The sequence below is a fragment of the Phoca vitulina genome, unplaced genomic scaffold, assembly GCF_004348235.1.
Source record: "Phoca vitulina isolate PV1807 unplaced genomic scaffold, GSC_HSeal_1.0 scaffold6, whole genome shotgun sequence".
NCBI classification, from domain to species: domain Eukaryota; kingdom Metazoa; phylum Chordata; class Mammalia; order Carnivora; family Phocidae; genus Phoca; species Phoca vitulina.
Genome location: NW_022589709.1, coordinates 12,704,932 through 12,732,132, shown reverse-complemented (window position 1 = coordinate 12,732,132; position 27,201 = coordinate 12,704,932). Strand labels below are relative to the sequence as shown.

The 27,201-nt window shown below is 49.8% G+C and overlaps 1 protein-coding gene across 5 annotated transcripts in view; it reads right to left on the bottom strand.

The window, feature by feature from the left end:
- The window catches only part of WWC1 (WW and C2 domain containing 1), a 145,628-nt gene that overhangs the window by 36,514 nt on the left and 81,913 nt on the right, over positions 1-27,201 (bottom strand). For all 5 annotated transcript variants that reach the window (XM_032403677.1, XM_032403679.1, XM_032403681.1 and 2 more), the window contains exons 4-11: positions 19,529-19,605; positions 18,119-18,198; positions 13,068-13,197; positions 11,533-11,679; positions 10,277-10,350; positions 6,602-6,844; positions 1,681-1,770; positions 141-676 (exon numbers count right to left, since the gene is read on the bottom strand). In XM_032403677.1, coding sequence (XP_032259568.1) covers positions 141-676; positions 1,681-1,770; positions 6,602-6,844; positions 10,277-10,350; positions 11,533-11,679; positions 13,068-13,197; positions 18,119-18,198; positions 19,529-19,605 — 1,377 coding nt within the window. The remainder of the gene's footprint in view (positions 1-140; positions 677-1,680; positions 1,771-6,601; positions 6,845-10,276; positions 10,351-11,532; positions 11,680-13,067; positions 13,198-18,118; positions 18,199-19,528; positions 19,606-27,201) is intronic.

Below are 27,201 nucleotides of genomic sequence, written 5' to 3'. Positions count from 1 at the left end.
CAAGCGCCCACTCACTTGGGCACACAGAAAGCAGTCAGTAAATGACCATAATTACCACTGGGGTCTGTGCTCAGGCCCAAGTGCACTTCCTACCCTCCTCCCTCCTCGTGGTCCCCTCTTCCGGATGTGATGCTCGCTACCTTGGCCCAACTGTCTGCCTTCCGTTCCTGGTTCGTCCAGCCGGTACTTCTCCTGGGTGCTGCCGCTGAGGCTCAGTTCACAGAGAGTGGCACTCAGCTCCGGGTCTTCAAACTCCAGAGGGCTCAGGAAAGCATCTCCAGCCAGGAGGGGGTCAGCCATGAGTGGGGAGCAGGGCGGGGATGGAGAGGAGAGGGAGGAGCGGGGGGACAGGGAGGTCATGGACTTCGGGGTGCCAGACAGGGAGCGCAGGGCCTGCAGGCGGTTGCCCCCCTCCGCCTTCTGGGTCTTGGCCACCTCGTCCTCATGGATGGTGGTGATGCAGCCTGAGGGCCGGAAGCCCGTGGCCCCCTCCAGGAGCAAAAACTCCACCTTGCTCTGCAGCTCTGCGTCCAGCTGCTCGAAGGGGTCATAGTAGAGGTCAGTGAAGCTGGCTGAGGTGGAGGAGTCCAGGCTGGAGGTGGCCAGGGAGCCCCGGCTGGACGTGAGGGATCCAGGGCTGCTGCCAGAGGACAGGGACTGCATGCTGCTTGAGAGGCTGGGGGCGGGGAGAGGACAGAGGGTGAAAACACGCAGAGGGTAGGGGGCCACCTGGAATTCCCTTCCTGGCTCTGAACAGCACTATGGACACTTCCAACACTGAATTTTGTTGCACCCTCTTGACAGTCTCCAGGGGAGACCATGCACCCCCATTTCACTAAAGAGGATACCCTGAGAAGCCCACATAATCAGAAAGTGGCAGAGCTGGGATTCAGACCCAAGTCAGCTGCCTCAGAAGCCCACTTCTTCCTGTTTCCCAAACCTCCACCGGCCCTAGTCCGTTTGCACACTCTTTCCCTGTATGAATCCAGCCCATTTCTTGATATTTTCCTCAGATAAACTCAGTCTTTACTCTTCAATACATTTATCTTAAAAAGGAAACTTCATATCCTAAGTGTGATTGGAAAAGCAGCATCACTTACTGCAAATAGAAGGCGAGCATTACAAATCTCTGATGGGACCAAATGTTATTAAATCCCAGTGACGCGCTGTTGCCCACCAAGGCCCAGGCCCGAGGCCTGCGCTCTCTGTGTTGGGAAAGCAGGCGGGCAGGTATTCGAGACGGCAATGGGCCACACCGGCCTCTGACGGGTGCCTGCTCCTCGGTGCTGGCAGAAGGACTGAGGGCACCGCAGTCCAGAGAGAAGGATCGTGCCCCTGGCCACACCAGGCCCAGCCCAAGTGCACCAGCCTAACCAGCTGCCTGCTGTGCTTCTAAATGTCCACACTCAAGCTCTGGTGGACACGGGAAGGGCAGAGCCCAGCCCCGCGGCCACACTTGCTGCCCACCACTCACCTGTTTTTTTTTTTTAAATTTTATTTATTTAATTGTCAGAGAGAGAGAGAGTGCGCTAGCACAAGCAGGCAGAGCAGGCAGAGGGAGAAGCAGAAGAAGAAGCAGGCTTCCCGCAGAGCAGGGAGCCCGATGCAGAGCTCGATCCCAGGACCCTGGGACCATGACCTGAGCCGAAGGCAGACGCCCAGGCGGCCCGCACCACTCACCTTTTCAGCTGGGAGTGCAGAGCCGCTACTTGTCGGGTGGCTTCCTCCAGTTCTCTCACCAGTTGGTTCCTCTTACTGTTCAATTTTAACCTGCAGGGACAGAGGGCATGAGTGGCGAGCCCCAGGAGATCCAGCCTCCGTCCATCTGAACGAGGAATCATAGGCAGGTACTTGTGGAGATGTACACACAGACCCACAGTCACACACACAGGAATTTTCCGGAAGCGTTTTACCACGACGTTTGGGGAGACAGGGCCTCCATGTACGATCCTATAGTAACGGCTATATTCATCGCCTACAACATACCAGGTGCTGTGCTAGGAAATGTGTCACCCAGCCTTAATTCATCTGCACAATAGCCCTGCACAGCTAAAATGGTTTCTACCACTTTACATACGGGAAATTGAGGCTCTTAGAGTTAATTTACTTCAAGCTAGAGAATTCGTGGCAGAATTAGAATTCTACCCAATCATCCCTCCCCCCCTCCCATCTTCCTTCCCATCCACTGGCCCCTAGCCAACCCGCCAATATTTGCTGAGTGCCCACCTCATACCAGAACCTGTTGTTGGCACTAGGGATAAAGATGTGAGCGAAACAGAACTAGTTTCTGCTCCTATGGCGCTTACATTCTGCTGCGGAGTGGGGGAGAGGACAAATATTAAGAGAATACTCGAATCTCTAATATCTAACACATCGTGTGTCAGGGTTTATGAGGAAAAAGTACAGAATGGTAGAAAAGAACTCAGGAGAGACCCAATTTAGACTGGCAGGTGGGCCTCCTGAGCAAGTGACTGTGTGGCTGGGCCTGTTTTGAGGATCTATGCTCTCCTCGGCTCCCTGAGCCCACAGCCGGACCCTTTCACAGATTCCCGTGCAGCTGGGCAGGCGGGGCATGGGACAGGGTTCTGGCCAATAGGATGTGAGCGAAGAAGGCACATCAGGCCGAAGCGGGTTAAGTCGGTGGATCTTCCTAAGTCACCTAGAGAGCTCTAAGAGGGGAGGTGCCACGGACAGGAAGAGCCTGGGTCCCTGAATGATCCAACACACGGAAGGCTGCCTGTCAGCCAGGCATACTCGAGTGGATGCTATGTAGGCAAGAAACAAGCTTCTACTGTGTTAAACCATGGAGATTTGGGCGGCAGGTGGCCTGCCCTAACTAGTAGAGACATTTAAGCTGATATGAAGGATGGACAGGAGTTGGCCAGGATAAGTGCAGGGAAAAGAACATTCGAAGCAGGGAATCACAGCGGGGGCCACTTTCATTTTAAGGTCACCAATGGCTGCCGTGAGGAAAAGGGGTAGGTTGTGGACGTGAGGCAGGGACAAGAGGTTGGGGTGGCTACGATGGTGTGATTGAGATGGCACGGACCAGGGTGACACTGGAGAGGACAGAGAAAGGTCATGGGCTGGATGAGGGGCAAGGCTGAGGGAGTTAAGAGGAAGACTGTGAGGTACCTGCCACTAGCAACTGAACAGATCGGAGATGGCTTCTGCAGAGATGGGAAGGCGAGGGGCGGAGCAGCCCAGGGGAAGAGAAGAGTTCTCTTATGGATGTGTGGGCCTGAACGCTGAACAGGTGGGCTATTGCCAAGGTGGGGAACCCCCATCACATGGATCACCACACGAAAGAGAGGACCATCTGCTATGGATTAGACTGTGTCCCCCTACCCCAGAATTCCTATGCTGAAGTCTTAATAACCCAGTACCTCAAAATGGGACTGTATTTGAAGAAAAGGCCTTTAAGGAATTAAGGTTAAAATGAGGTCATATGGATGGGCCCTAATCCAACATGACCCGTGTTCTTATAAGAGGAGATTAGGACACACACCCTGCACATAGAGCAGACCAAGTGAAGACATAGCAGACGTTCATATGTGGATGGCGATCGTCAAGTTAAGGAGAGAAACTTCCAAAGAAACAATTCTAGCAACACTTTGGTCTTGGACTTCAGGCTCCAGAACTGTGAGAGAACACATTTCTGCTATTGAAGTCACCTATTTTGTGGTACTTTGGTTTGGCAGCCCTAACAAACGAATGTACCACCGTAGGGTAAAATATAATGGGGAAAAAAAGGGAGGGCCCAGCACTAAGCTCTGAGTACATACAGCACTCCATGGTTGAATGGATTGGCAATAGTAGGCAAAGAAGCCCAAGAGAGTGGGGCCAGAGAGCCCAGAGAAGAGGCAGGTGAGTGTGGTAGAGTGTCCTGGAATGTGGGAGCAAAGATCTGCACAGAGGCATGGCTGATAGCTGATACCAAAGCCCATGTCAGTAATGACCTCCCTGGAAGCAAAATCCTTGCTTTTAGGAGAATCTGCTGGATCCAGACCCACCTCTCAGTCCCCCTCCCCCGCCTCTCCTGAAATCCCACATGGAGGGCAGCTTGGGGTGGGCCTGGAATGGCCCCCTCTAACTGCTGGAGTGAGCCCCCTCGAAGGTCCCAGGATCTGACAGGGAAGGGGCTTGTGCCCTCACTAACTCAGAATGTGGGCTGCCCTCAGGGAGCCACTACATTTAAGGTTCTCAGCGTGTGGTCTGCAGACCTCCTGCAATGGAAAGGGAGGCATGCTTATTAAATGCTCCTTCTTGGGTCCTCCTTTGATCAACTGAATCAGAAAGTTGGGGCAGGGCCCATGCATCTGCATCGGAGGGCTCACAGGTGATTTCGGGCACACGAAGGTTACGAGCTGCTGCAGTGGTATGTCCTGCTCTCCGGCACTCGGCACAGTGCCCACCACACGGCTGTGCTCAGTATTGGCTGCATGGACCACTTTTTCCCCAGCGGAGGGAGGCAAAATTCGTTCACTCTGCTGAAAGACCTGCCTGTTCTATCTCCCGCAGACAAATGTGTTCCACTGTGGGGCTCATATGCCCTTATGCCATCTTGCTAGTGGAGGGACAGACTGACCCAATCCAGGCGAGGACTGGGAGAAAGAGTTCATTCTCATGGAAAAACCCAACCATGCCAAACCTCCACCAACACACCCAGACCTCCAACACAAGCTCTGCAACGAAGACCAGAACTTGCTCTACACGACTCAGCAAGGTGGTGAGGGGCTCGGCATGGGTCTTGGCCAGTTCAATCCCTGGCGCTCTTCTTTCAGAGTCCCCGCCTGGGGCTGGCGGAGCAGGCAGCAGGCCGGCAGATGGAGCCCGTGGTGCACAAAATCCTTGACTCAACAGAATGGAGAGGGACTGTGGAATCTCCTGACTCTCCTTAAGAGCAGAGGCCTGGAAGGCTGTGGGGTTGTGGGGCCAAGAAGCAGCTGGGGCTCACCATTTCTACCTTCATTTGCCCCCCCTTCTTTGGGAGAAAAGTCACAGAGACGTGTTCTGGGAGAAAACGCAGGCCCCACCAGAGCCCCGCCAGGATGTCAAGGGGACTGGGAATCGGGTGGCCTCACCTTCCTGAGCGTGGGGGTGTAACCACCTGCAGCAACACACAGGTGCCGAGGCCTCCTCCCAGGGGCGCCAGCTTGCCAGGCCATCTGGCATTTGTGTGTGATGCCTGGCACATGCTGGGAAGCTACAAACGCATCAAGCATAGAAGTAGGGAGAGGCTCCAGAAGGTGGAGCTGGAATCCCCACAAGCTGTAGCTCAGTACCTGGGGCGCTGGCTCAAAATGCAAGAGCTTGGGCTGCATCTCAGGGCTGGGGAACTGGTCCCTGGGGAGAGGCCAGGGAGTCCATGCTCCAACCAGCCCCCCCGTGTGAGTGCTCAGCAGCTCTCAGAAGTGGTGGTGGGGGCCCACAGAAGGGGAGGGTGGAAGCAGGGGGTAGGACCTGGGGTGTTGGGATGTCTGATGGTGATTGATGTATGACTGAGGTCTGGCAGGCCTGTGGTGCCCTTTCTGGATGTGTCCATTCCTGTCCTTCTCAAAGGCCCCTGGAGTGGAGAGGCTGATGTGTGATGATGAGGAGCATGATACTCCCAGTCTGAGAGAGAGAGAGAGAGAGAGAGAGAGAGAGAGAAAGGGAGAGATCGGAGAGAGGAACAGAAGAAATGGGAGAGAAAGAGACCTAGAGAGAGAACAACAGAGTCCGGGGGATGAACACAGACAGACAAACACGGGACCAGAAGCAAACGGCTGTAGACATAGACAAAAGACCGCTGGGTTGGCTTTCTCCTCTCTTCCATAGGATGCTCGCAGCCATGAGCACTGGACTCTGATGTGCTTGCTTACAAGGGGCCAGGCAGAGCCTGCTCACCTTGATCCATCTGGCACCCCACCATGTGCAAGTGGGGCTTATTCGGGTCCTAGGGTACGATTGAGAGTTGGGTGCTGTAGAGCTCAGAAGGCTCCCTGAAGGTATCTTAGGACCCATCACGAGGTGACGCAGAGATCGTACGCCCAGGCACCTAGGACTTCTGGCCTGCTTCCGCTGGGGTGTAGGCAAGTTTACCTGCACCCCCCATCTAAACCAGTGTTCTGCAAAGTGCAAACTGCAACCCCTCAGCCTGAGGTGACATTAGTGGGTCATGACCATCATGAGAAGAAACGCAATGTAAGAGAGACACTATCAGAGGGCTACCACACACAGAAAGAGTATGCACTGTTTCGTGAAACTTCTGTATCACGGGACTCACTGCCACAAAGTTGGCAAATGACTGGTCTACATTACATAGGGTTATGTGGTTTACTTTAGTCAGAAGATAATTTCTGAAAACCTGCACCCGAGCAGACATTTTGGTACTGGGATTCCCTGCGCAAACTCCCAGGGAGCTGGTATTCTGGATGGTGAATCATTTCCCTCAATTTGCAACTTGGGAGAGTTGTGGGATCTTTAGACTGAGTGTTCTTAGGGCGGAGCCCAGGTGCCCCAGGTGGTCCCCCTTGCCCCTTCCCCTGCCTGGGCTGCAGCACAGACTGGCAGCGAGGGTAGGGCCCCACGCGCCCTCCTGGCCCCAGCCCAGCCCCACCTCTCCGTCAGGGCCTTGCTCTGCGTGTCCCGAGCTGCCTGCAGATCCTTCTCCAGCCGCTTCCGGGCCATCTCCAGCTGTTCCACCTCCCCCTGGGTCCACTTTCGGGGGCTGATGAAGCGCATCTCCTTCAGCAGCTCCTCCTTCTCGTTGATGAGGATCAGCCGGTCCCTTTCCGAGTCCAGCACTCCAGGCCAGGCCTCACTGTCAAGCTTGGCCAGCTGGATCTTCAGGTTGGCGATCCTGTGGGCGGAGAGGGGCACAGCGGGAGCAGGGTCACAGACTGTGTTTCTAAGGTTATGTACGAGGAGCCATGACAGCCTCAGAGCCATCTCTGGTGGTGACTGTCTTCACCGGACCAGCATGTCGTCTCAAGGAACCTATTTTTATCTAACCAACACATGGGGTGCCTACTCTGTGCCAACGAGTAGGCTCTGCAGGGGTGGGGAAGAGACATAAACAAGGCAATGTCCTTGCCCTGAGGGACACGAAGGCTGGTAGAACAGAGAGCTGGGTTCATCACCAGGCAATAACCTCCTACCGCCAGCTATGGGACCTTGGGCAAGTCGCTTCATGTCTCTGAAGGGAATAACAAAAGCTTCTTTGTCATGGGGTTGTGGTGGAAGGCTTTAGACATATTCCATGAGCTCTCAAAGCACGGTCTTTGTCACATAGCAGGTACTCAAACGAATGCTTCTGCTGCTACCGTTTTATTACCTGGTTCAACCACTTATTAGGTATAGAACGTCGGGTGAACTCCCTGAGCCCTGTTCTGAAAATGAGCAATAACGTATTCAGAGGAACTGGCACTAACAGGTGCTCAACCAATGGCCATCGGGGGCCCACTACAATGACGGCAAATACTGCAGTTGCTAACTGCGTATTCCCAGTCTAGAGACTAGGGTCAGAGGCCTTGAGCCGGAGAGTCTTGGCTCTGGCCTTCTCGACAGAAGGCACCATTCTTAGACCATTCTGGGATCGTGAGCTTCTAGCACAGGGCCTGGTACACTACAGGCACTTATTAAATGTTAAAAGGAAGGAGTTGGGAGCTCCATCCTTTAACCTCTTTGAGACACAGTCTCCTCACCTGTAAGGTGGGGTCAATAATGGAACCTGCAAGGTGGGTTATGAGACCCGAATGAAAACTTACCATCAAGAGCTCTTTATACATTGCCAAGCGCCTGCTGCACAGATATAAAGTATAATTATCTTTGGACCAAAATAAGATCCACAATATAACTAAGATGACTGCTACAAATATCTCAAAGCAATCATGATGTGATCCTTTAGGATTTAGCTTTTGCAAAGACTTTCAGCATCACATCCTTGCCCCACCCAATCCCTACAGTGTGGATTAAGACCTGGCAGTGAGGTTGCTGGACAGATGTCCACAGAGGAGATGGATCACCTAAGCCTGCGCGTCATAAACACGGCCAGCACTTGTGGAGTGCCCAGGCCTCTGCACTCCCAGTCCGATCTTACCTGCAGACAGGTGGCCCGACCCTTCATTTACAGAAACACCGCTGGGGACAACATCTCCACAGCGTGTCATGAAAATTCCACGCAAACACATCTAGGTTTGCTCAGTCCCCAGCCACCTGCATCAGAGGGATTCCTGGAGTTGATTAATTTATATGCCACATTCACAAAGAGAGTAATCTGGGACAACTTTGTAGCTTCCGCCACTCTGAGGATGGAGTGATCTGGACAGATCTGGCAGGGGCTCTACTAGGCGCAGTACACTGAAGGGGTGATCGATGCTTAAGGCTTAGATGTACTTTCTAGTGGAGCTTTCCCAGTGCTCCTTGACCTTCAGGCCACCCACCTTTTGGTGGATCTGATGAAAAGCACTGGACTCGCTCTGCAGAAATGCACACATGACAAAACTTAGCGAGCAGACTTTTCATTACAGCCACCTGCCCTCCCTTCTTCAAGCCCTGCAGCCTCTGCTTTCCATTCAGCGGGCTGCTCTCTCCTTGACACTTAAACTACCTCTGGGTGAAAAGGGAGGCGTGAAGCTGGGTAATGGCAGATGAGCCAAGAAGCTCTGAGACGAGAAGTTTAATGGCTCAAGCCCAGAGGGGAGATTTCAGTCCTTGGGTCTCTCCAGAACTGATCCTCTAAGATAGGCATTACTGCAGGCTGGAATGGATCCAGGGTTCAGAGTGGTCCCCTTCAGAGGGGACAAGTGGCTGTCCAAATGCAGAAGTCCTGCTGTTTTGCTGGGCCTCTAGGGGGAGCTGAAATAATGCACAGAGTGTTTTCTCTACCTGACCCAGGATCCAATTTCTCCTCCTCCTGTTAATAATACTCCACATTTTCTTTGGGAAATCACTCCTACCATACTTAAGTCACTTGGGTCCCACAAGCTAATCTCAACCCCCTTCCAGAGTTAGGCACGTGACCCATGCCTGGACCTTCAGAGAATTCTAATTCCTCCAACTCTGCAACAATGATCGGTCACCAGGAAAACCCAGGGAGCCGTTAAATCTGTTGGGAAAGGCAGGTCCTCCTTCTGCTGGGGTTGCTAACCTGATAGTATATAACTCTAGAATTGCTGGGGGTCACCTTTACATTTTGATAGGAAAGTCTGTCAATACAAAGGCAAGCAGGGTACAGAAGAGAAAAACTGAGTCTATGTAACATGATTTGAATTCCTGGATCCAGCTGTGCCTGAAGTTGGTTTATCCTAGGACTTTGGAATTCAATAAGCCAACAAATTTCCTCTGCTGCTTCTTCTAGTTTCTGTAGGATTTCCGTCACTGCTGCAAAGGGTTCTGCGGCTCACACACAGTTGGCAGAGGGGCAGAGCCGGGCACTGCCACACTCTATGTGGCCTGGCTTAGAATGTCCATGGGCCAGGCAGCATGTGGATGCCTGGCTTCATTCACCAGCACACTCTGTGGATTCTTTCCCAGGAAGGCTGGCTTCGTGCATAAGGAGATCACAGACTTGGAGCTAGACTGTTCAGAGTTCAAAATCCTACTCCATCATCTTGAAAAGTCATAAAACATCTTAGATCTTACCTTTCTCTTCTCTAACATGGAGATAACACAAACTACGCTATAAGGTTGTTTTTAAAATTCAATGAGACGATACACATACAAATGCTTTAATACAATACCTGGTGCATAACAGATGCTCTAAAAATAACAGCTTTGCTTACTGTTTTAACTTTATTTGTGGCGGTGGAACCCAACTGCTTAGGAGCCCGTGAAGCCACAGAACGTCTAAACTCACTGGGGTCTACACGGTTTGTAAGCACAGCTGGCTCCCCATTGGGCAGGAGACACTGAAGTGTTCAGTGTCCAGGGTCTGTTTCGCCTTATTGCTAAAAACCTCAGTTGTGCTCCTTCAAACCAGGCTACTTACAGGATCATTGGAAAACCCTGATTATAGAAACCGAGCCGAGTAAGTGGAAAGAGAACGAGGCTCTGAGGTTTCAGAGATCTGGGTTCAAAGCACAGTGCCACTTTTTACCTAGTTAAGCGTCCCTGGCTCAGTCATTTCCTCTCTGAGCTTCAGAGAGGGTTAAAATATAAATACCATAATCCTCATCTTCATAATCTTGGAGGACTAAAGAGAAGGAGGTGTATGAGAAGTCAGGCAAGGAGCAGACACTGTGCAATGGTAGTTGCCGTAACTGGAACCATCCCGCCCCCAGCCCCTAATTACCTTCTCTTAGCCTCTTCATATCGAAGGCGCAATCTGACCTTCTCTGCCAACTGATTGTTGCTGCTCGTGCCAAACTGGGGGAAAGAACAAAGTCGGGAATTATAGGGCCATTGTGGCCGGTGCGGAGTTGGATTTCAAGAGCTCATGAGAGACTTGACAGCTTGCGTGGGAAGTAGCTAAGAATAGCCCCCAATTACTGAGTTGGCTGTGTGATCGCAGGGAAGCTAGTCAGGCAAAGACACTTTCCTTCCTGCAGGCTGTGGGAAGACCCCCAAACTCAGACATCCATCACTTCCAGAAGAGAAGCGGAGCGCCCAGAATATCATCTTGCAGCCCCGAAGGGCTTGGAGCCCATTCAAGCTCCAGCAGCATGGAGGACAGCTGGTCAGGAGGAAACAGGGGCAGCCAATATACAAGAAAGGCATCCTGGGAGAGCTGGGGAGGGGCTCCGCTGAAAATTCAGGGAGGCGGCAGCCGGGACTGAAACACTGAGTGATTGAGAAGAGGGTCCTAGAACCGGCAGGGAGGCCTACGGTGGCTTATAGCTGGACACTTGGGTGGTATGGAGAAGGAGGGGACAGCCTATTGGCCGCATCATTCTGTCAAGAGCAGCAAGAAGCTCCAGGGCTCACCCAAGCAGACATGGATAGAACGTCTCTTCACAAGTGGGGACACAGCTATAGGAAACAGAGAGGAATAGCATTTAGCCACGGAGGCTGGGAGGTGGGTCTGCTCAATGTCACCTGTTCTAGGAAAACAAAAGTTCTCCAAATGAGCCAGACGGCCATGGGTCAGTCCTGCTCTAAAACTTCCATGGAGTAAATCCGGATGGCACTCACACTATTCACTACAGTGACCAGCCTGAGCTTTTGAAGAGAGCTGTCTGAAAGCCACATGTAACGTTTCAGGATGAACAGAGGGGAAAATATCACCTGATTTATAGCTGGTGAAAGAAAAGCAGAATGGTGTTACAAATCTGTAAGAAGGGAACCCAAGAGAGACCCTGGTCCTTCAGACCTGCTTTCTGTGCAGCATCTAGAGATGCAAGCACATGGCCAGGCAACACTCAGGACCTTGGAGTCAGCGCTGGCTTTTCCTCCACATCATCATCCTGGGGCCAAGCGGTCTGCAAGAGAACGGAGCTCCAGGAGGCTGAGTTAGCAGCCAGGCCCAGAGAGACACCGGTCAACTCCGCAGGTGAGAAACAAGAAGGGACTGCCCTCTACAGCCGTCTCCTGGATGCACAGCCTACTCACACTTCCCGAGATGTCCGTCTGGGAGCTCACGTCCAGGTACTGTTTCGGCAGTGGGAAACCTGAACTCTCCAGAGAGCTGCCGCTGGACCACAGGTCAGAGTGGGACCCTCTTTCCGTGCGGAAGCCATCCTTCAGCATGGCGAGGCTCTAAAGAGGGGAGGGGGCAGGGTTAGCAACATAACTGCCCGGGAGGGAGCTCTGCTCTGCCGCCCTCCGCGTGCTTCCCTCTCCACCTTGCGTCATTCAGTAGGAAGCCACGCTCACTCCGGTAACGTAAGTAAAGAGCTAGCAGCAAGTGGGCAGTTGCTCGGTGCCGGGCACCGGGCTGGGTCTTTTACTTGGGAGAGACTGCTATGGGCCCCAGCTCTGGAGCCACACTGCCTACCTTGGAATCCTGGCACTGCTACTCCCTAGCTGTGTGACCTGAGCTAGTTGATTAAGCGCTCTGTGCCTCAGTTTCCTCTCCTGAAAAATAGGAATAACCATAGGTCCTATCTCATAGGACTACCATACTGATTTAATGAGATGACCAGGGCAAGGTGCTAGTACAGCCAATACTCAGTACCTGTCAGCTTTACCATCAGCTTACTGAATCCTGACATCAGACCTGGGACTGATAATCCTAGTATTGTCCCCATTTTATTCATAAGGGAGTTGTTGCATGGAAAAGCTGGCAAATGACAGAGCAGGATTTGGTCCTGGTCTGTCTGACTTAAGACTCAGTGCTCTTAAATGCTAATCACAATAGGAACACGGCTCCCTGTCCACCAGGGCCTGAATGTTTTCACTGGGCTGCTGCCCTGGGCAAGAGCTTCGAGATCATTCTCTTTGTCATAGAGCGTAAAGCTCCCTTCACCAAATCAGTTACAGCCCCTCTGAGCCTGAATCCTCATCTGCCAATGGGAACACAAACAAATCCAGTATCTCTGAGGTCAGGGTAGTTCCTGTGAGGGGAGGTGGAGTGTCTACGGATTAAAAGACTAGGCTTCTGAGTCCGTGTTCATGGGTTCGAATCCTGGCCCCACCACTGATTCTGAGCTGTACCGTCATTATCTGCAGGAAGGGGATGAACTAGGCCTGGTGTAAGAGATAAGTGAGGCATGATGCATGCAAAGTGCCTGGCACGTGAAGTCACATCAACTCTCATCTGCTCGGTCCTCAGCACAGACGGAGAACATGGGATGAAATACTTATGAAGATGTTCCGTTCTGATGTCGGGGCTATCGGTGTCGGAACCGCCTCCCTATCCGGTTCTTTGAGAAGGAAGCCAGGTGGCTAGAAAGAGTGGCAAGGACATGACCTTTGGACTGGAGCAGAGGGCTCCTGGAACAACTGTGCCAGCGACGTGACCTTAGGCAAGCCAGCTAATGCTTCTGAACCTCCTCTCCCTACTCCATAAAATGAGACTGAAAGCCCCAGAAAACCAGCGATGGGACCTCAGTGACTGCGTAGCGTGCAGAAGCAGCCTGAGTCCGGGCACAGAAAGGTGCTCGGGAGAAATCAACGTGGGATCCCCGTCACTGGAACTCTCGTACCTTAATGAGATCTTGCTTTTCTTTTTCTCCACAAGTGATGGCCTTCTTGATGGCTTTCGTTTCTCTCAAGACAGCCTGAGCTTCATCCAGTTTGTAGCTGCCCTGAGCATCAGACATTTTCTTATCGATTCTAGGAAACAGTCAATGGGGAAGGTCAGACAAAGATAGGGTGAGGGATGGAGTCTCTCCTGGGGAAAAGCAGACGACAGACATCAGTCCCGTAAGAAGATTCCTCTCTGTCCTGCACAGCCTCCCTCCCCAGGTCCGGCCTGTGGGATAAGGCACAGCAGGTTCCAGTGAAATGTCTCACAGTGTGGGGCTGCAGAATCGACACCACCCTGGAAGTCAAGGGTCCTCTAAGCATCAGCTCTTACAGGAAGCTTTCCCTGATTACCTCCCTGTGTCCTCCAGGCCGGGCTAGGTGTTCCCGTAACACTGTGCGCAGCTGTGACCTACAACCATTACGTTGGGTTCTACTTAGTACCACGTACAGCAGTGTCCTTGACTGGTCTCTGGCAGGCTTGGGACACGGGTGCGGCTGAATCCGCTCAGTATCTGGCATAGAACATTCCTTTAACTCGGGGTCCCTCAACCTCACTATCTTGACATTTGAGGAGGATGATTCTTCGTGGTGGGGGGCTGTCCTGTGCATTGCTGGATGTTTAGAAGCATCCCTGGGCTCTGCCCACTAGATGCTAGCAGCATCCTGACCCCAAGTTGTGACAACCAAAAATGCCTCCATATTTTGCCTAATGCCCCTTGGGGGAGAGGAGCAAGATCATCCCCAGCTGAAACCCACGGACTTTTTAATAAGCATTTGTGGAGTCAACAGGCATAATGAAAGAAAGTTGCGAATGATGAAAATCTCCCAGCCCTGCTACTCAGTAGCATGACCTTGGGCACGGCCCTCAATGCTTGGAGGCTTGGCTTGCTCCTCTAAAAACACCTGGATAATGTCACCTGCCCAGCCCATGTTCACGAAGCTGTTAGGAATGTCAAATGGATAAAGGATGGATAGTCAGGTGGTGGACTAGGATGTATGGGACCAAATCAAGCTTATCTAGGCCCCCCATACATGTTCATTTTGGTGGCAGAAAAGACTTAAAAAAATAATTAAGGGTCTCGATGTCACTTTCTGAAGATCAGACCAAATCAGAGATGGTGGAGGTCTGGGCCCTCTGGCGAAGGAGGCTGTGGTGTGGAGAAGCTTCGGAGGAAAGAGATAAATTTTAACTGCTTCACATTTTCCCCAAAGGCTAGGCCTAAGGTCTCAGTCCCCAGTGGAGAAAAGGAAGTCTTACAGTCTGAGGGAACACCACAAACCCATTATTTCGGGATGAGAAACCACTCACAGGCATTCCTCTCTGGTTTCCTGCTAGAGGCCAAACTGTCCTGGGCTAAAAATAACCTGAGTGGGGAATCACGGATGGCGGGAGCAGGTTTTCATCCCGGTCTGTCTGTGCCTCCGAGCAGGAGAGGGAGAGAACCCGGGTCTCAGCACGGCCCTCCCCCTGCCTGTCCGTTATTTCAGCCTCCGTGGAGAGAAAACAAAGCCCCATTTATGTCTCCCCACTAAAAATAGCCTGTCTGTTCCTTTCGAGGACTTGGGCCCGAGCAAGCCTGCCAGGTTGGCTAAGACTGGTCTCAGATTTAGTTTGAAAAATTAGTCTAAAGGGAGCTTTCTGGTAGCAGAGTCCTGCCTGAGATGCTCTGTGGAGAGGCAGGACCCCCAAGACCGGAGATGGCCCTGCCCCAAGGTGGGGGGAGGGGTGTAGGAGAGATGCCATTTGCTTGAGTGGGGCTGGGGGCTCTGGGGAGGGGGCTGTGCCCTGCTGTCCTCTGCCAACAGGATGGCTTTGAATCCTCAGCAGGATGAGACAGACGCGGTCTGTCTGCTGGGCCCTGGGCTCCTCAGACAGCCTCTACCTGATTTCCCTCAGGGGCCTTAGCAACCCAGGCTCTGGAATTTGGCTCCAGAGAGGAGCTCCAAGAGGGAACACTCTTGGGATTGGGGGGTGAGGGGAGGGGAACAAAGGGTCACCATTATGTGCTCACTGAATGAATCTTTTTTTTTTTTTTTTTAAGGGAAAGAAAAATTGTGTGGCTGCAGGGGAGAGGAGGGTGTAGTGCGCTGCCTGTGTTTTAGAATTTCCAAATCACGCAGCTGTCCAGAGATTCACACAGCCGCTAGCCACAGCACAGCCACAGAGAAGAAGGGCAAAGGCTCTGACAGGAGCCAATTCCTCTCGGTCTTGTCCGGACAACTCTCACCTGGGCAGGGCGGCTCTGGGGACATGCGGAAAGATGCCGCATGGCCCTCCACCCACAGGGATGACATGCCAAGTCTCAATTCTTTCCTATTTACAAGGGCTCGAGGCAGCTGATGGACCCAAGTCCCGAGCTTTCATCGTGATTTTTCTTTTCAGTCTCCGAAGAGGTATCCTTCAATTCTCATCAACCTTTCCTTTTTTTTTAAAACTGGGGTTGCTGAACATGAATATGGTCATGACAGATGGACGAGATTCACCTTCTCCCATGCTCTGCTAAGGGAGGAGGCTGAGAGGTAGAAGTGATGAGATCATCTCCCACCACTAGCCTCTGAAAAAGATCCCAGGGGACAAGGAAAGAGGGTATGTTTTCTGGGTATGAGAAGAAGGTTATTAAGGATGAAGCCAGGAAGGAAGCGGCAAAACCCAAAGTCTTGGGTTCTAATCCCACTCTGCCGCTTACTGGCTAGGGGGGCCTACAGTCTACTTTCAACCTCGTCAGTGCCCTCATCTGTAAAGTGGGGCAGAACAAAAACTTCTCTTAAAGGGGGAGAGCCAGTGAATTGAGGTGACTGATGCAAAATGCTTATGCAGCATAACCGTTAGCCTGGGGCAAACAGAGTTCATCTGAGTTCCTCCCCAAATCTAAGCCAGCAACTAGCTAGAGGTCACCCCCTCACATCCCTCGCCAACCCTTACACTCACTGCCAGGCCCTGTCACACGCTTCAGTTTCATCTTCACAATCACTTATTTTTCAGATAAAGAAACCAAAGCTCACAGGGGTTAAGTCATTTTTGCAAGGTCCCAGGGAGCTGGGATTTGAACCCAGGCCATCTGCCCCTTGAGGCTACATTCCTAACCCTCTATGCCAAGGTGTGCATGAAAGCAGATGCCTTCCTCTGCACTGAACATGGAGCTGGCTTCGGGTAGGGAGTGTGGGCGGTCAGCGCTGCCATGAGTCTTATCTGGGCCTGATATCAAACATCGGTTGGGTGGAGGGAGGAGGAAAAAAAAGGAGGCTTGTCTTTGGGGTTTCAGCGTCAGCTTACCAAGGAACAAGAATTTTCAATGCTGCTACAGGGCGACAAAGTGGTAAAACAGGTTTGTGGTGGCTCAGAGAATAATGGGAAATGTTCTAACCAGAAGCTCCTGAGGATTGCAGGAAGGGGGAGGAGGGGAGGGCCCCTGCGGTAAGATGACGTGGGAGTGAGTAACCTTTAAACTATGTGTTCAGAATCTGGAGGGCTCATGAGGTTATTTGCTTTATAGATCACAAATAGGACTTTTCTAAACTCATATTCCTGCTCTTGACTGTCACAGGCATACGGATATATGCATATATAATAACGTATGCATTTGTATAAGCACACACACATAAAACCCTATTTTATAACAATTTATAATACAAAAAAGCATTATACACAATCTATACTTTCTTAAACCTTGTGTGGTGGGGGGTTCATGGTAGCTCCTCCCCAGGCAGTGGGGGCTTGGAGGATGGGAAGATGTGAGCAAGAACCAATCAACCCCTGAGAGTGGTCACAGTTCCCTCGATTAACAGAGCCTGGAGACAGACATCCCAAGGCTCGGAGCTGTGGCCACAGAGTGGTCGGGGTGGATTTGAGGTTCAGAGGCTGAGGAAAAGGTATAGGCAGAGAGAGAGAGAGAGAAAAGGCAAGTGACTAGAGAAGCAGCTGTCTGTAGAGATGTGGCCTCCCTGGGAATCTAAGGGAGATGTCCCTTAGAACAGAGGAATCGACTGGCTGCTCTCGCTGGGGCTTCCAAGAGGGCTCCAGACACCTCTGCAATGACTGGACACTGAGTCCCTCAAATACACTGAACGTGACTCAATGCGTAAGTGTTCGTTGCATGTGTGACTATTCATACCGATAAGCTAATGCTTACTGAGCACTTACTATGTGACTTGGTTTCCTCACCTATAAAGTGGAGTTAGCTAAGAGAACATTCCTTATAGAGTAGTGATGAGGATCAAATGAGGTCACCCAGGCAGAAACAATGAAAGTGCTTCCCGGCAGAGAAACTGCTCAGCGAATCTTAGCTAGTATAATGATAATAGCAATCAACACACCTGCTCCAAAAAAACAATAGAGCATGGTGCCGTGCATGCTCGTCTAGTGATCTGTGTGTCGTGGAAGAGAGCCTCGTTCCTTCAGTGGGGCACACTGGCTGCTCATCTTTAGGGGCCAGGGGAAAGAAGAGTTTGTTTTGTTTGCGTGTGTACCAGATCCTACTGGATCTCCTGGAGGAGATGAGACAGGTGCCCAGAAATGCCCAGCAGTACTTGTTTCTGTGACTGGCTGGTAAAACTCAACAGAACGGGACAGACTTTAATGGCTTCAGGAATTCAGAGGACAATGAGAACTCTGGTTTGAAGGGATTTCCCTTGGGGTACCTGGGTGGCTCAGCTGGTTAAGTGCCTGCCTTCGGCTCAGGTCATGATCCCCGGGTCCTGGGCTCAGGGTCCTGGGATCAGGCCCCCGCATCATGCTCCCTAAGCAGGTAGTCTGCTTCTCCCTCTGCCCCTCCCCCTGCTCATGGTTGCGCACTCTCTGAAATAAATAAAATCTTCAGAAAAACAGAATGAAATGATTCCCCTTGTCTCTTTCTACACCTCAACCTTGGGTGACAGTATCTTCAGTAAATACCAGTGGACTAGAACTGGAATTGAATGATTAGAGCGGCCTTACATGAGAGACACAGACACAGGGGCAGGAAGGGGAGCACGGGACACCCCCACGCTCTGCACGACAGAGTGGACTTACTTCTTCAGGGTCTGAAAGCCACGCTCTTTGAACTGCAGCTCTTGCTGGAGGTGAACCATCTCTCTCTTGAGCTTGTTGACCTGGATGGCAGAAGACCACAGAAGGGGCTAGATCAGTGATTGATGGAACCACGGGCTGCCTTCTCCTCTAAGGGGAACCCAGAGCCCCCCACAGCCCCTGCATAATGACTCAGGTCGATATCCCTTGGCCACATGGTCCTAACACCTTCCCCTCACTGATGTTGCCTTGGTCTCTGCAGCTGCTCGTGCAGTCAGCATCCCAGCCCAGCTGTCCTGCAGGTCATCCTGGGTCAGCCCTCACTTGAGGGAAACAGGAAGTGGACAGGTGCTAGCGGCCCTGAGATAGAGCTTCGCCTTCCCACTGCCTCGCTGGGTGACCTCTCTCAAGCCACCTTGCCTCTCTGAGCCTCCCTTCCCTATTCAGACAGAAGAGAAACATGGTCATTCGCAGGGCTGTGCATTACCTAAAGCAGGCAATGGGTATGGGAGTGCGGTGCATGGAGGCGAGAGGCAAGACACGGCTCACGGAGCCAGATTTGACCTGCAGGAATGCTTTGTTTGGCTTGCAGTTATTAAATCAAAAAAGTTCATTGCTAATAATGAAATATTGAGAGATTTCCTATAATAAGCCTAAGTATAGCTGTTTTCTAAAATTAGAAGATCTGCTGACACTGAGCCCTCATTCCAGCATGGCCCCAAGAGGGGAGGGCTAAAATTCAACGACCCCTTTAGACAGGGCACAGCTCTCTAGGTTGCTCACTTCCCACCACTCCCTCCTGCTTCACCCCGAGCCCACTGCCCCCTTTTACATTTTCTTGCAGGCATCTGACTTTGGAGAACCTGCTTGAAGTGTAACTGAACCAGTGTTCAAAATACTGGCTTTACCTCGAGCAAGTCCCTTAACTGCTGTGCCTTAGTTCCACATCAGGACAATGGGATCCTATTTATTCCCAAGAAGTCAGGAAGTAATTATTGTGACGTAGTTAAATAAGATGATGGAGAACAAGCAACAGCTAGGAAGACAGCGCACGACGTGAAGCACTGTGGAGGCAGCCTGAGTCCTTGTGACCCTGGGCAAGTTCCTCAGCTCCCCTCAGCTCGTGTGTGCTCGTCTTTAAAGTCCAGACACTGACAACAGCTGCTTCACGGGCTTGCTTCGAGAACTCGAGACAGAAAGCAGTGAGCACTGCGCTGGGGATGCCGTGAAATGGCAGCGGCGGTTGCCATCACAATTGCTATGACAACTGCCACCCCCACTATTATTCGGGATCCTGGCAGTCGGCACTGGCCGCCACTGCCTGGTGGAAGCACCTGCTCTGGGCTTGTGGGCGGGGAGGGGCCCGTGGCTGCTGCCGTGACCCCTTCCACAGGACACGCAAAGGGGCCCTACCCGGGATTTCGCGGTGGCAATTTCAGCTTTCAGGATCTCAGGGTCATACTTGGAGCTGGATGATGAACCCGACACCACTGCAATGAGAAAGGGAAAAAAAAAAAACCAGTTCTGTAGGAGAAACACATTTTGATAAAGATGGCTTGTTTGGCCATCTACATAAACCCAGAAAGGAATGACTAAGAGTGAACCACCTAAGTGTCCAACAAGGGGGGATCTGCTAGATAAATAGGGTGCATGGTTAAATGAGGACAATACGACTTAATGTGATTTAAAATGATGGTGCAGGGGCGCCTGGGTGGCTCCGTCCGTTAAGCATCTACCTTCGGCTCAGGTCATGATCTCAGGGTCCTGGGATCGAGTCTTGTGTCGGGCTCCTTGCTCAACAGGGAGTCTGCTTCTGCCTCTGTCCTTCCCCACTCCCTTCACTCTCTCTCTCTCTCTCAAATAAATAAGTAAAATCTTTAAAAAAAATAAAATAAAATGATGGTGTAGGGAAATCCTGAACAAGGGAAAATGTCCAGCATGTGCTGCTACCTGAAAACAAGTGTACAAAAAACTATAAAGAAAGTTAAATTTGGAAAATATACAGTTAACAGATACACATGCATATGCATCTAAAAAAAAGCACAGAAAGAAATATACCAAAAAGATAACACTGATATCTACTCGAGATGTAGATGATGAATAATATCTTCATCTTTGTATTTTTCTTTTCTACATTTTCTAAGATTAACATATTTTTATAATCAGAAAAAAATTAATAAAAATATTATTTATCATACTTCAAAATATTAATGTATATTTTTAAGGGAAAATAAATTACTCATAATCCCATCACCCCAATGCAATAATCTTTTCTCACAAGTTACTTTCCACTGCTTATCCACAGTTCTTTCTTTTTTTTTAAATTTTTTATTTTATTTATTTGAGATAGAAAGAACATGAGCAGGGGGAGGGGGGCAGAGGGAGAGGAAGAATGAGAAGCAGGCTCCTCGCTGAGCAGGGAGCCCAACGTGGGACTCGATCCCAGGACCCTGGGATCATGACCTGAACCGAAGGCAGACACTTAACTGACTGAAGACCACCCAGGCGCTCTGGGTATCCACAGTTCTATTATGTAGTTGTAATCTTACCGCATTTTTAAAAAATTTTTAAATAGTATTCAGGTCTTGAAAAGATACTTAAGATTTACAAAAATGAGCACAACAGAGTAAAATATATTTAAAGTAAGGAAAATGAGACAAAGGAAATCCAAGAATGAGGAAGCACACCCACAGGTGTGAGGTTAGTTAGGGCTCAGGCAAACATGGAAGGTCCCACTTCCTTACCAGATGCCACGGCCTGGCTCTGAGCTTCCTAACTGGTGATGTGAAGAGGGAAAGGGGCCCGATACAAGAGTCCTGGTGCCCTTACTGCAAACACAACCTCACTGTTCAGGGAAAGGAGAGGCATTCTTGGTATGGAGGCCAGAGAAGAGTTTCTCCCGTGGGGCCTTAATCCTACCATCCGTGCAATTCCATTCTCCCCCACCTTTCCACCTACTGTCCCCTGGACACTGTGTGTGCACAGAGATATCACCTGCTGGGGCCTAGAGTTTTCTGAGGATAGAGACTGGTGGCAATTTCCAGAGTCCAAAGGTAGAAGTGACAGTTGCGAAGGGGATGCTGCTCTTTGGATTTGGTTAAAATACTGGAACGGATCTTCTGATCACGCACGAGGAAAGTTAAAACCTAACACTGGAAAGTTCGGGAGAAGGGAAATAAAAGTGTTCTGCATAATAACAGAAAAGATGTTCTGCACCAAAGGCAGTGTTGCATTTCTGCCCAGTTTACAGTGCTGATGACGACGAAGGGGAGGAGGAGGTGGAGGCTGGGTTTTACTACAAGAGATGGGTGGCAGGGATACCTGGGGGGGGGGGGGACCTTGTGGTCCTCCTTGTGAGCATGGAACAGAGACTTCAGATACAGATTTTTGTTTCCAATTGGAAGCTTTCATTCCTGCATTCTCATTCCTCTGGTGTTTGCTGGACTTCGGGATTTCAGGGTGGGACTTGGCTGGGTACATAGCTGGTGGCAGTGATTGAAGCCATATTCCCCAGACAGGCACTTTTCAACAAAATTTTAAGGTTGTTAATATTTGTTACCCACTGATCAACTGTAAAAACACGGTGAAGAGAGTCACTGGTGAGGAAGATGGGGATAGCTCAAGAAGGAGGGTGTCCGTTCTGTGAGCGCCCCATCCTGCCAACCACTCTGCTATCAGGCTGTGCCGCTGGACTGGGGTTGACAATTCAGGGAACTGTAAAGGTGAGCGTGGAAGCAGCAGCATGGGGAGAGCCCTTGAAAAATTGCAAGACCTCACCCTACCAGGGAGAGCACGGCTGTGGGGACCAGCAATGCCACCCAGAGCTGACCTGCAGAACGTGGAGGTGGTCCTAGGGCATGCTCAAAAATCTTGGGAGGGAAGGGAACCCAAAAAAGAACAGACTCCCACCAACTGGGCCACTGGGGGCTTGAATTCTTATGCTCTGGGGTACCACTGTGAAATGCACTATCTGTACCCCAAAGCTGCTGAAATGGGATGTGGCCTGTTATTATTTTTTAAGTAAACATTTTATCTAACTAGAAAATACATGTGGAAAGGTGCACAAATCATGTGTGCAGCTTGATGAATTTTCACCGAAGAAACACACTCGAGCTCTTTCTGCCCATGGGTCCTGTCCCTATGCTTTAATAAAACCATCTTTTTGCACCGATGGGGGGAAAAAAAAGGTCACACACTCAACTAATCAGCACTGCAATCAAGAAACAGGTCATCAACCTCCCTCCCCTTGGACCCCTATCTCTTCACTATTCCTCCAACAAAGGAATTTTATATTCAAACTGGACCTTAAAGGATGACTTTAAGTGCCCACCTTTTTATCGTTTTTAACTGTTAAGCTTTTATTCAAGTTATATACAAACACCAGTTTAACAGTCCAACACAGTACAAGGTTTTGCTCTAAAAGAACATTCCACAGGGCCCTAATCCCATATCTCACTCCCCAAAAGGGAGCCATTTCAATGTGTTCAGCTAATTTCTTGGTTATCAAAAAGCAGCAAGGTATTTTTGGTTTAGGCATTATTTACTCACTTATCTCTCTGGAGGCCAGGGATTTAGCTTCCTTCCCTTCCACAGCCCTGACACCGCACGCGTGCCCCCCTCCCCGCTCCCCATCCTCACAGACAGCACCATCTCCCCATCTCTGGGAAAGCCACCTTCAGTGTTTACATTACTTTTACTTTGTAAACACTCCTCGGGCCAGAGGCATGCAGCTGACTCCGTTTACTTTTCCTTTCCAGCACATTTTTGGGGGTTTGTTTTTCCTAGAGTTAATAATTGTCATTTTTATGCTTGCTCACTTTCTACAAACTTCTCACAGATTCCACCTCATGCTCTGCCAGTTATCTGAGCCTCCCCTCCCAGGGTCCAGGCAGCTGGTCGGCTCCCTGCCCGGTTCCACTTTTGGGCGCTGCCTGGCCTGGGCACGTGAGCTGGTCGCTCTCTCTGCCCTGCAGGCACCCTGAGATGCCCTCCTTACCTTGCTCCTCTTTCCTAAATACCACGTCTTCCTCTCCTACCAGCTGTTTCAGTAGAACACCAGCAGCTGCCCAAGAAAAGGAGACCACAAAGGAAAGAAACTTTTGAAACTGTGCCTGTCTCAAAATATCGTTGCTCTACCCTACAGTTGATTAAAGGTAGTTTTGCTGGATATAGAATTCTAGGTCGGAAGTGATTTTCCTTAAAAACTTGAAGGCATGACTCCATTGTCTTCCAGGTTTCCAGTGTTACTTTTGAGCTATTCTGAGTCCCAGGAATTTTTGTGTGACCTGGTTTTTCTCTCTGAAAGCTTTCAGGATCTCGGACGGCTCCATGTTTGAAGTTGCACCATGGGTATGTCTTGGTGTGAGTTGACTTTCATGCATTGTGCTCGCTGAGAGCCCTTTCAACCTAAAAACTCTCCTCCATCCGTTCTGGGAAATTTTTCTGAAATTATTTTACACGATGCTCCTTCTCCTCTGTTTCCTCTGCTCTCTCTGGAACTTTTATTACTCTGATAGATTTCCTGGCCTGGTGCTCTATTTTGTTTTATTTTTCTCTTTCATTTTCTATCTCATTCTATTTTTGCTCTACTTTTTAGAAGATTTCTTCGGTCTTACCTTCCAGTCTTCCTATGGATTTTAAATTTCTGCTATTGTATTTTAATTTCTAAAGCTCTTTTGTGTTCTCTCAATGTTCCTTTCTATAAAAGGTAGCATCCTGTTCTTGTTTCATGGGTGTGTAGCTTCCCTTGAGGTTTTCTTCTTCATGCAGACTTCCTTGGTCCCTCCACACACCACGCCCCCCACCCCCAATCACCACGTGTTTGTTTTCATCTCTACTTTTCATGCCAAAGTCTTTCCTCAGATATCTGGAATCTCAGCTGTCTGCTCACATTTAAGAGTGGGGCCCCAAAAGCAGACTGGAGTGGAGTTTGTTGACTGTGGGTTACGTAGTACATGATTTGGCTGGACTGTTTCACCCAGAAACTTTTAACGGCTTCCCATCTTTTATCCGGTCAGACTCCCCAGCCTCTGCTACTGTCCAGCCTGGGTGGAAAGAGCCTGGCACCATTCTGGAGAACCAAGTGGTACATGTGAGCTGAGGTCTCAAATCCTGTGTGTCCATGTTCACTTCTCACTATGTTTTCAGTGTGATTCATCCCAGCTTTGAACTTGCCTTGTATCCCGTAGTCCAGAGATTCTTTATTCTTTTGGAAAAAAACCCCCGAAAAACTCTTCAGTCTTTTGCCAAGTTGGGGATGGGACGAACCAATTTGGGGAGGAGATCTGGTAGTCCTACACAAAACAGCTTTCATCCAATCCTCTTTATTTGAGGCCCTTCTCACTTCACTTGCTCTTCTAGAGACAGCCATGGCTTCCAATTCCCACACCTTTTGCCAGTGACCTGTGTAGACTAGGGTGCTAGTTTTCCTTGTGATTGACCCATATTCTTTCCTCGGGTCTATCAGATAGGTTGTCACCTGCCCATCTAATTTCCAGCTTCCACATCTTATAGTTGCTCTTTTTTTTCTCCCGGTTTCCCTGTCTTTGTGCATGTATTCCTTACAAAAAAAAATTCTCTTATTTGATATTTACTTTGTTTCAGGAGTGAGTGAGATCAGGTGGGTGGTTCAACTGGCATTTTTAACTGCTAGGTTCCCGATGATTTTTTTTTTTTAAGATTTTATTTATTTATTTGAGAGAAAGAGAATGAGAGAGAGAGAGCATGAGAGGGGAGAGGTCAGAGGGAGAAGCAGACTCCCCGCTGAGCAGGGAGCTCGATGCGGGACTCGATCCTGGGACTCCAGGATCATGACCTGAGCCGAAGGCAGTTGCTTAACCAACTGAGCCACCCAGGCATCCTCCCAATGATTTCTTTTTCACATGGGAGACCAAGGCCTGGAGAGAGGAAGGAACATGATGAGGTCCCAAAGAACCCAGCTCTCCTGAGTTCTCATCTTTCAGAGGACAGGAGGACCCAAATGTAACACAAGAACCTTAGAATTTGACTGGCTGATTTGTATTAAGAGAAGTGTTTTTGCGGTCAGATACTCCTGGGTATAAAGGCTAGCGCTGCCACTTTTTACCAGTGTGACCTTGGAGAAGCTCCTTTCCCTTTCTGGGCCTCAGTTTTCTGATCTGTAAAATGGGAATGACAGTATCTTGTAGGATTGTTTGGAGGGGGAAGGTCACTTTAAATAACATATGTGGAGTGCCCATCATACTGCCCTGCAGGAATGTAACAGGTGCACATTAAATGTTAGTTCTCTTCTCCTTCTCCATGGAGCTAGAGACTGCACCAGAGGTGACAACAAAGTCTCCATCCCCAGGGCAGGGCCCCACCTGTGGCCAGGCCCCACTGCAGCCAAGGCCAGGTGGCAAAACTCTCACAAGCCTGGGCAGGCCATCTGAATTAGAAGCAAGGCATGTGACCTCACCAGTCTATCAACATGTTGCAGAGCTTGACTTGGAAGGCAGACCTGGCTTGTAAAACCCAAAGAAAGTCATGAGACTTGAACTGGGATGCTTAGGCTGGGGACACCCCAACTCCTGGCTGGTTTGGATCTCAGATCTAATTACTGGAGATGACCCTAGTCACTTCAGATGGAAGTTCTTTAACATCCAAATCAGTGGTGCCTTTGGACTTGATGGAGCTCTTGGGAGCATCCAAGAGTTATATGACAGGACTGCATCATTGCTTGCTACCCCTGATCATGTATTTATTCTAATTGGTTAAAATAAGAATAAATAGATCTATTAAAATCTTATGTCATTTCAATGCCAATGAATTAATGATGTGAAATAATTGTTATTATTTATTGAGAGCTTAAGAATATCACAAGTATTATTCCAAGTACTATATATCTGTTAACAAATTTAAGCTCCGTAACACCTCAGTGAAGGTGATACCAGTATTATGTCAATTTTATAGATGAAGAATTTGAGGCAGAGAGAAGTGGCATAACTTGGGCAAGGTTACACGGTCAGTAAGCTGCATATCCTGGATTTGAGTCCAGGCAGTCCAGCTCCAGAGTCCACACTCTCAAAATATTATGTGAAGTATTTCCTGCCAAGAAGAATATTGAACCATTAACATGTTCTGAAGGTACTGTTTTACCTATACCATTGGTTTTCGACTCGGGGAATTCTGCACCCCCCTAGAGTACATTTGGCAATGTCTGGAGATATTTTTGGTTGTTACAACCTGGGGTGGAGGGGTACTACTAGCATCTAGTGGGTAGAGGCCAGAAGTGCTGCTAAACATCCCACAATACACAGGACAGCTCCTACAATGAAGATTTATCTGGCCCCAAATGTCAATCATATGGAGGTTGAGAAACTCTGACATGGACCCAGGAGAGGAGGGGACTATTAACATTTCATATTTAAACGGAAGGAATCTCAGATGTAAAGAGATGTGAAGCATGTTCCCCAAGAAGACACAGTTAACAGTGGAATGGAGATTCAAACCCAAGCCCTCTGACTTCAGAGTCCAACAACTGCCATCTCCCACCTCCAGGCTTCTCTGTGGGAATGCATTATTCCTGCCCATTTGGCTCTTTTCCCCACCCTGACCTTTTATTTTGGAAACTATAGGTACAGAGAATTTGAAAGAATAATATAATATATGTCCTCCTCTACCTAGGTCCACCAATTTTTAACATTTTCCCACATTTGTTCTATCCATCCTTCTGTCCACTCCAATTCTCTCAGTGGGACACCTGGTCCAGAGCAAGCCCTCAACAAACGATTATTGAAAATGGTGACCAAAAATGAAAGCCTATCCTATATTCAAAGCCACCAACGTGTCATCGGCAGCTACTAATCAGCTCACTTACACTGATGGCATAATTGTTTCTTTTTGTTCCTGCTTTTTTTAAAATGAAGCTGCAGGTAGGATGCCACATGCATGCCTTCGGAACAAGGACATTCTCCTACCTAGCCACAACATGATGATCACACGTAAGACAATCTTCCAAATGCCCGAGGATGTCTTCTATGGCTGCTTCCCACCCTCCACCCCAATCCAGGGTCTAATCAGGGTGCAGACATTTAATTTAGTTTATGCATCCATAGCTTTTTTTCCCC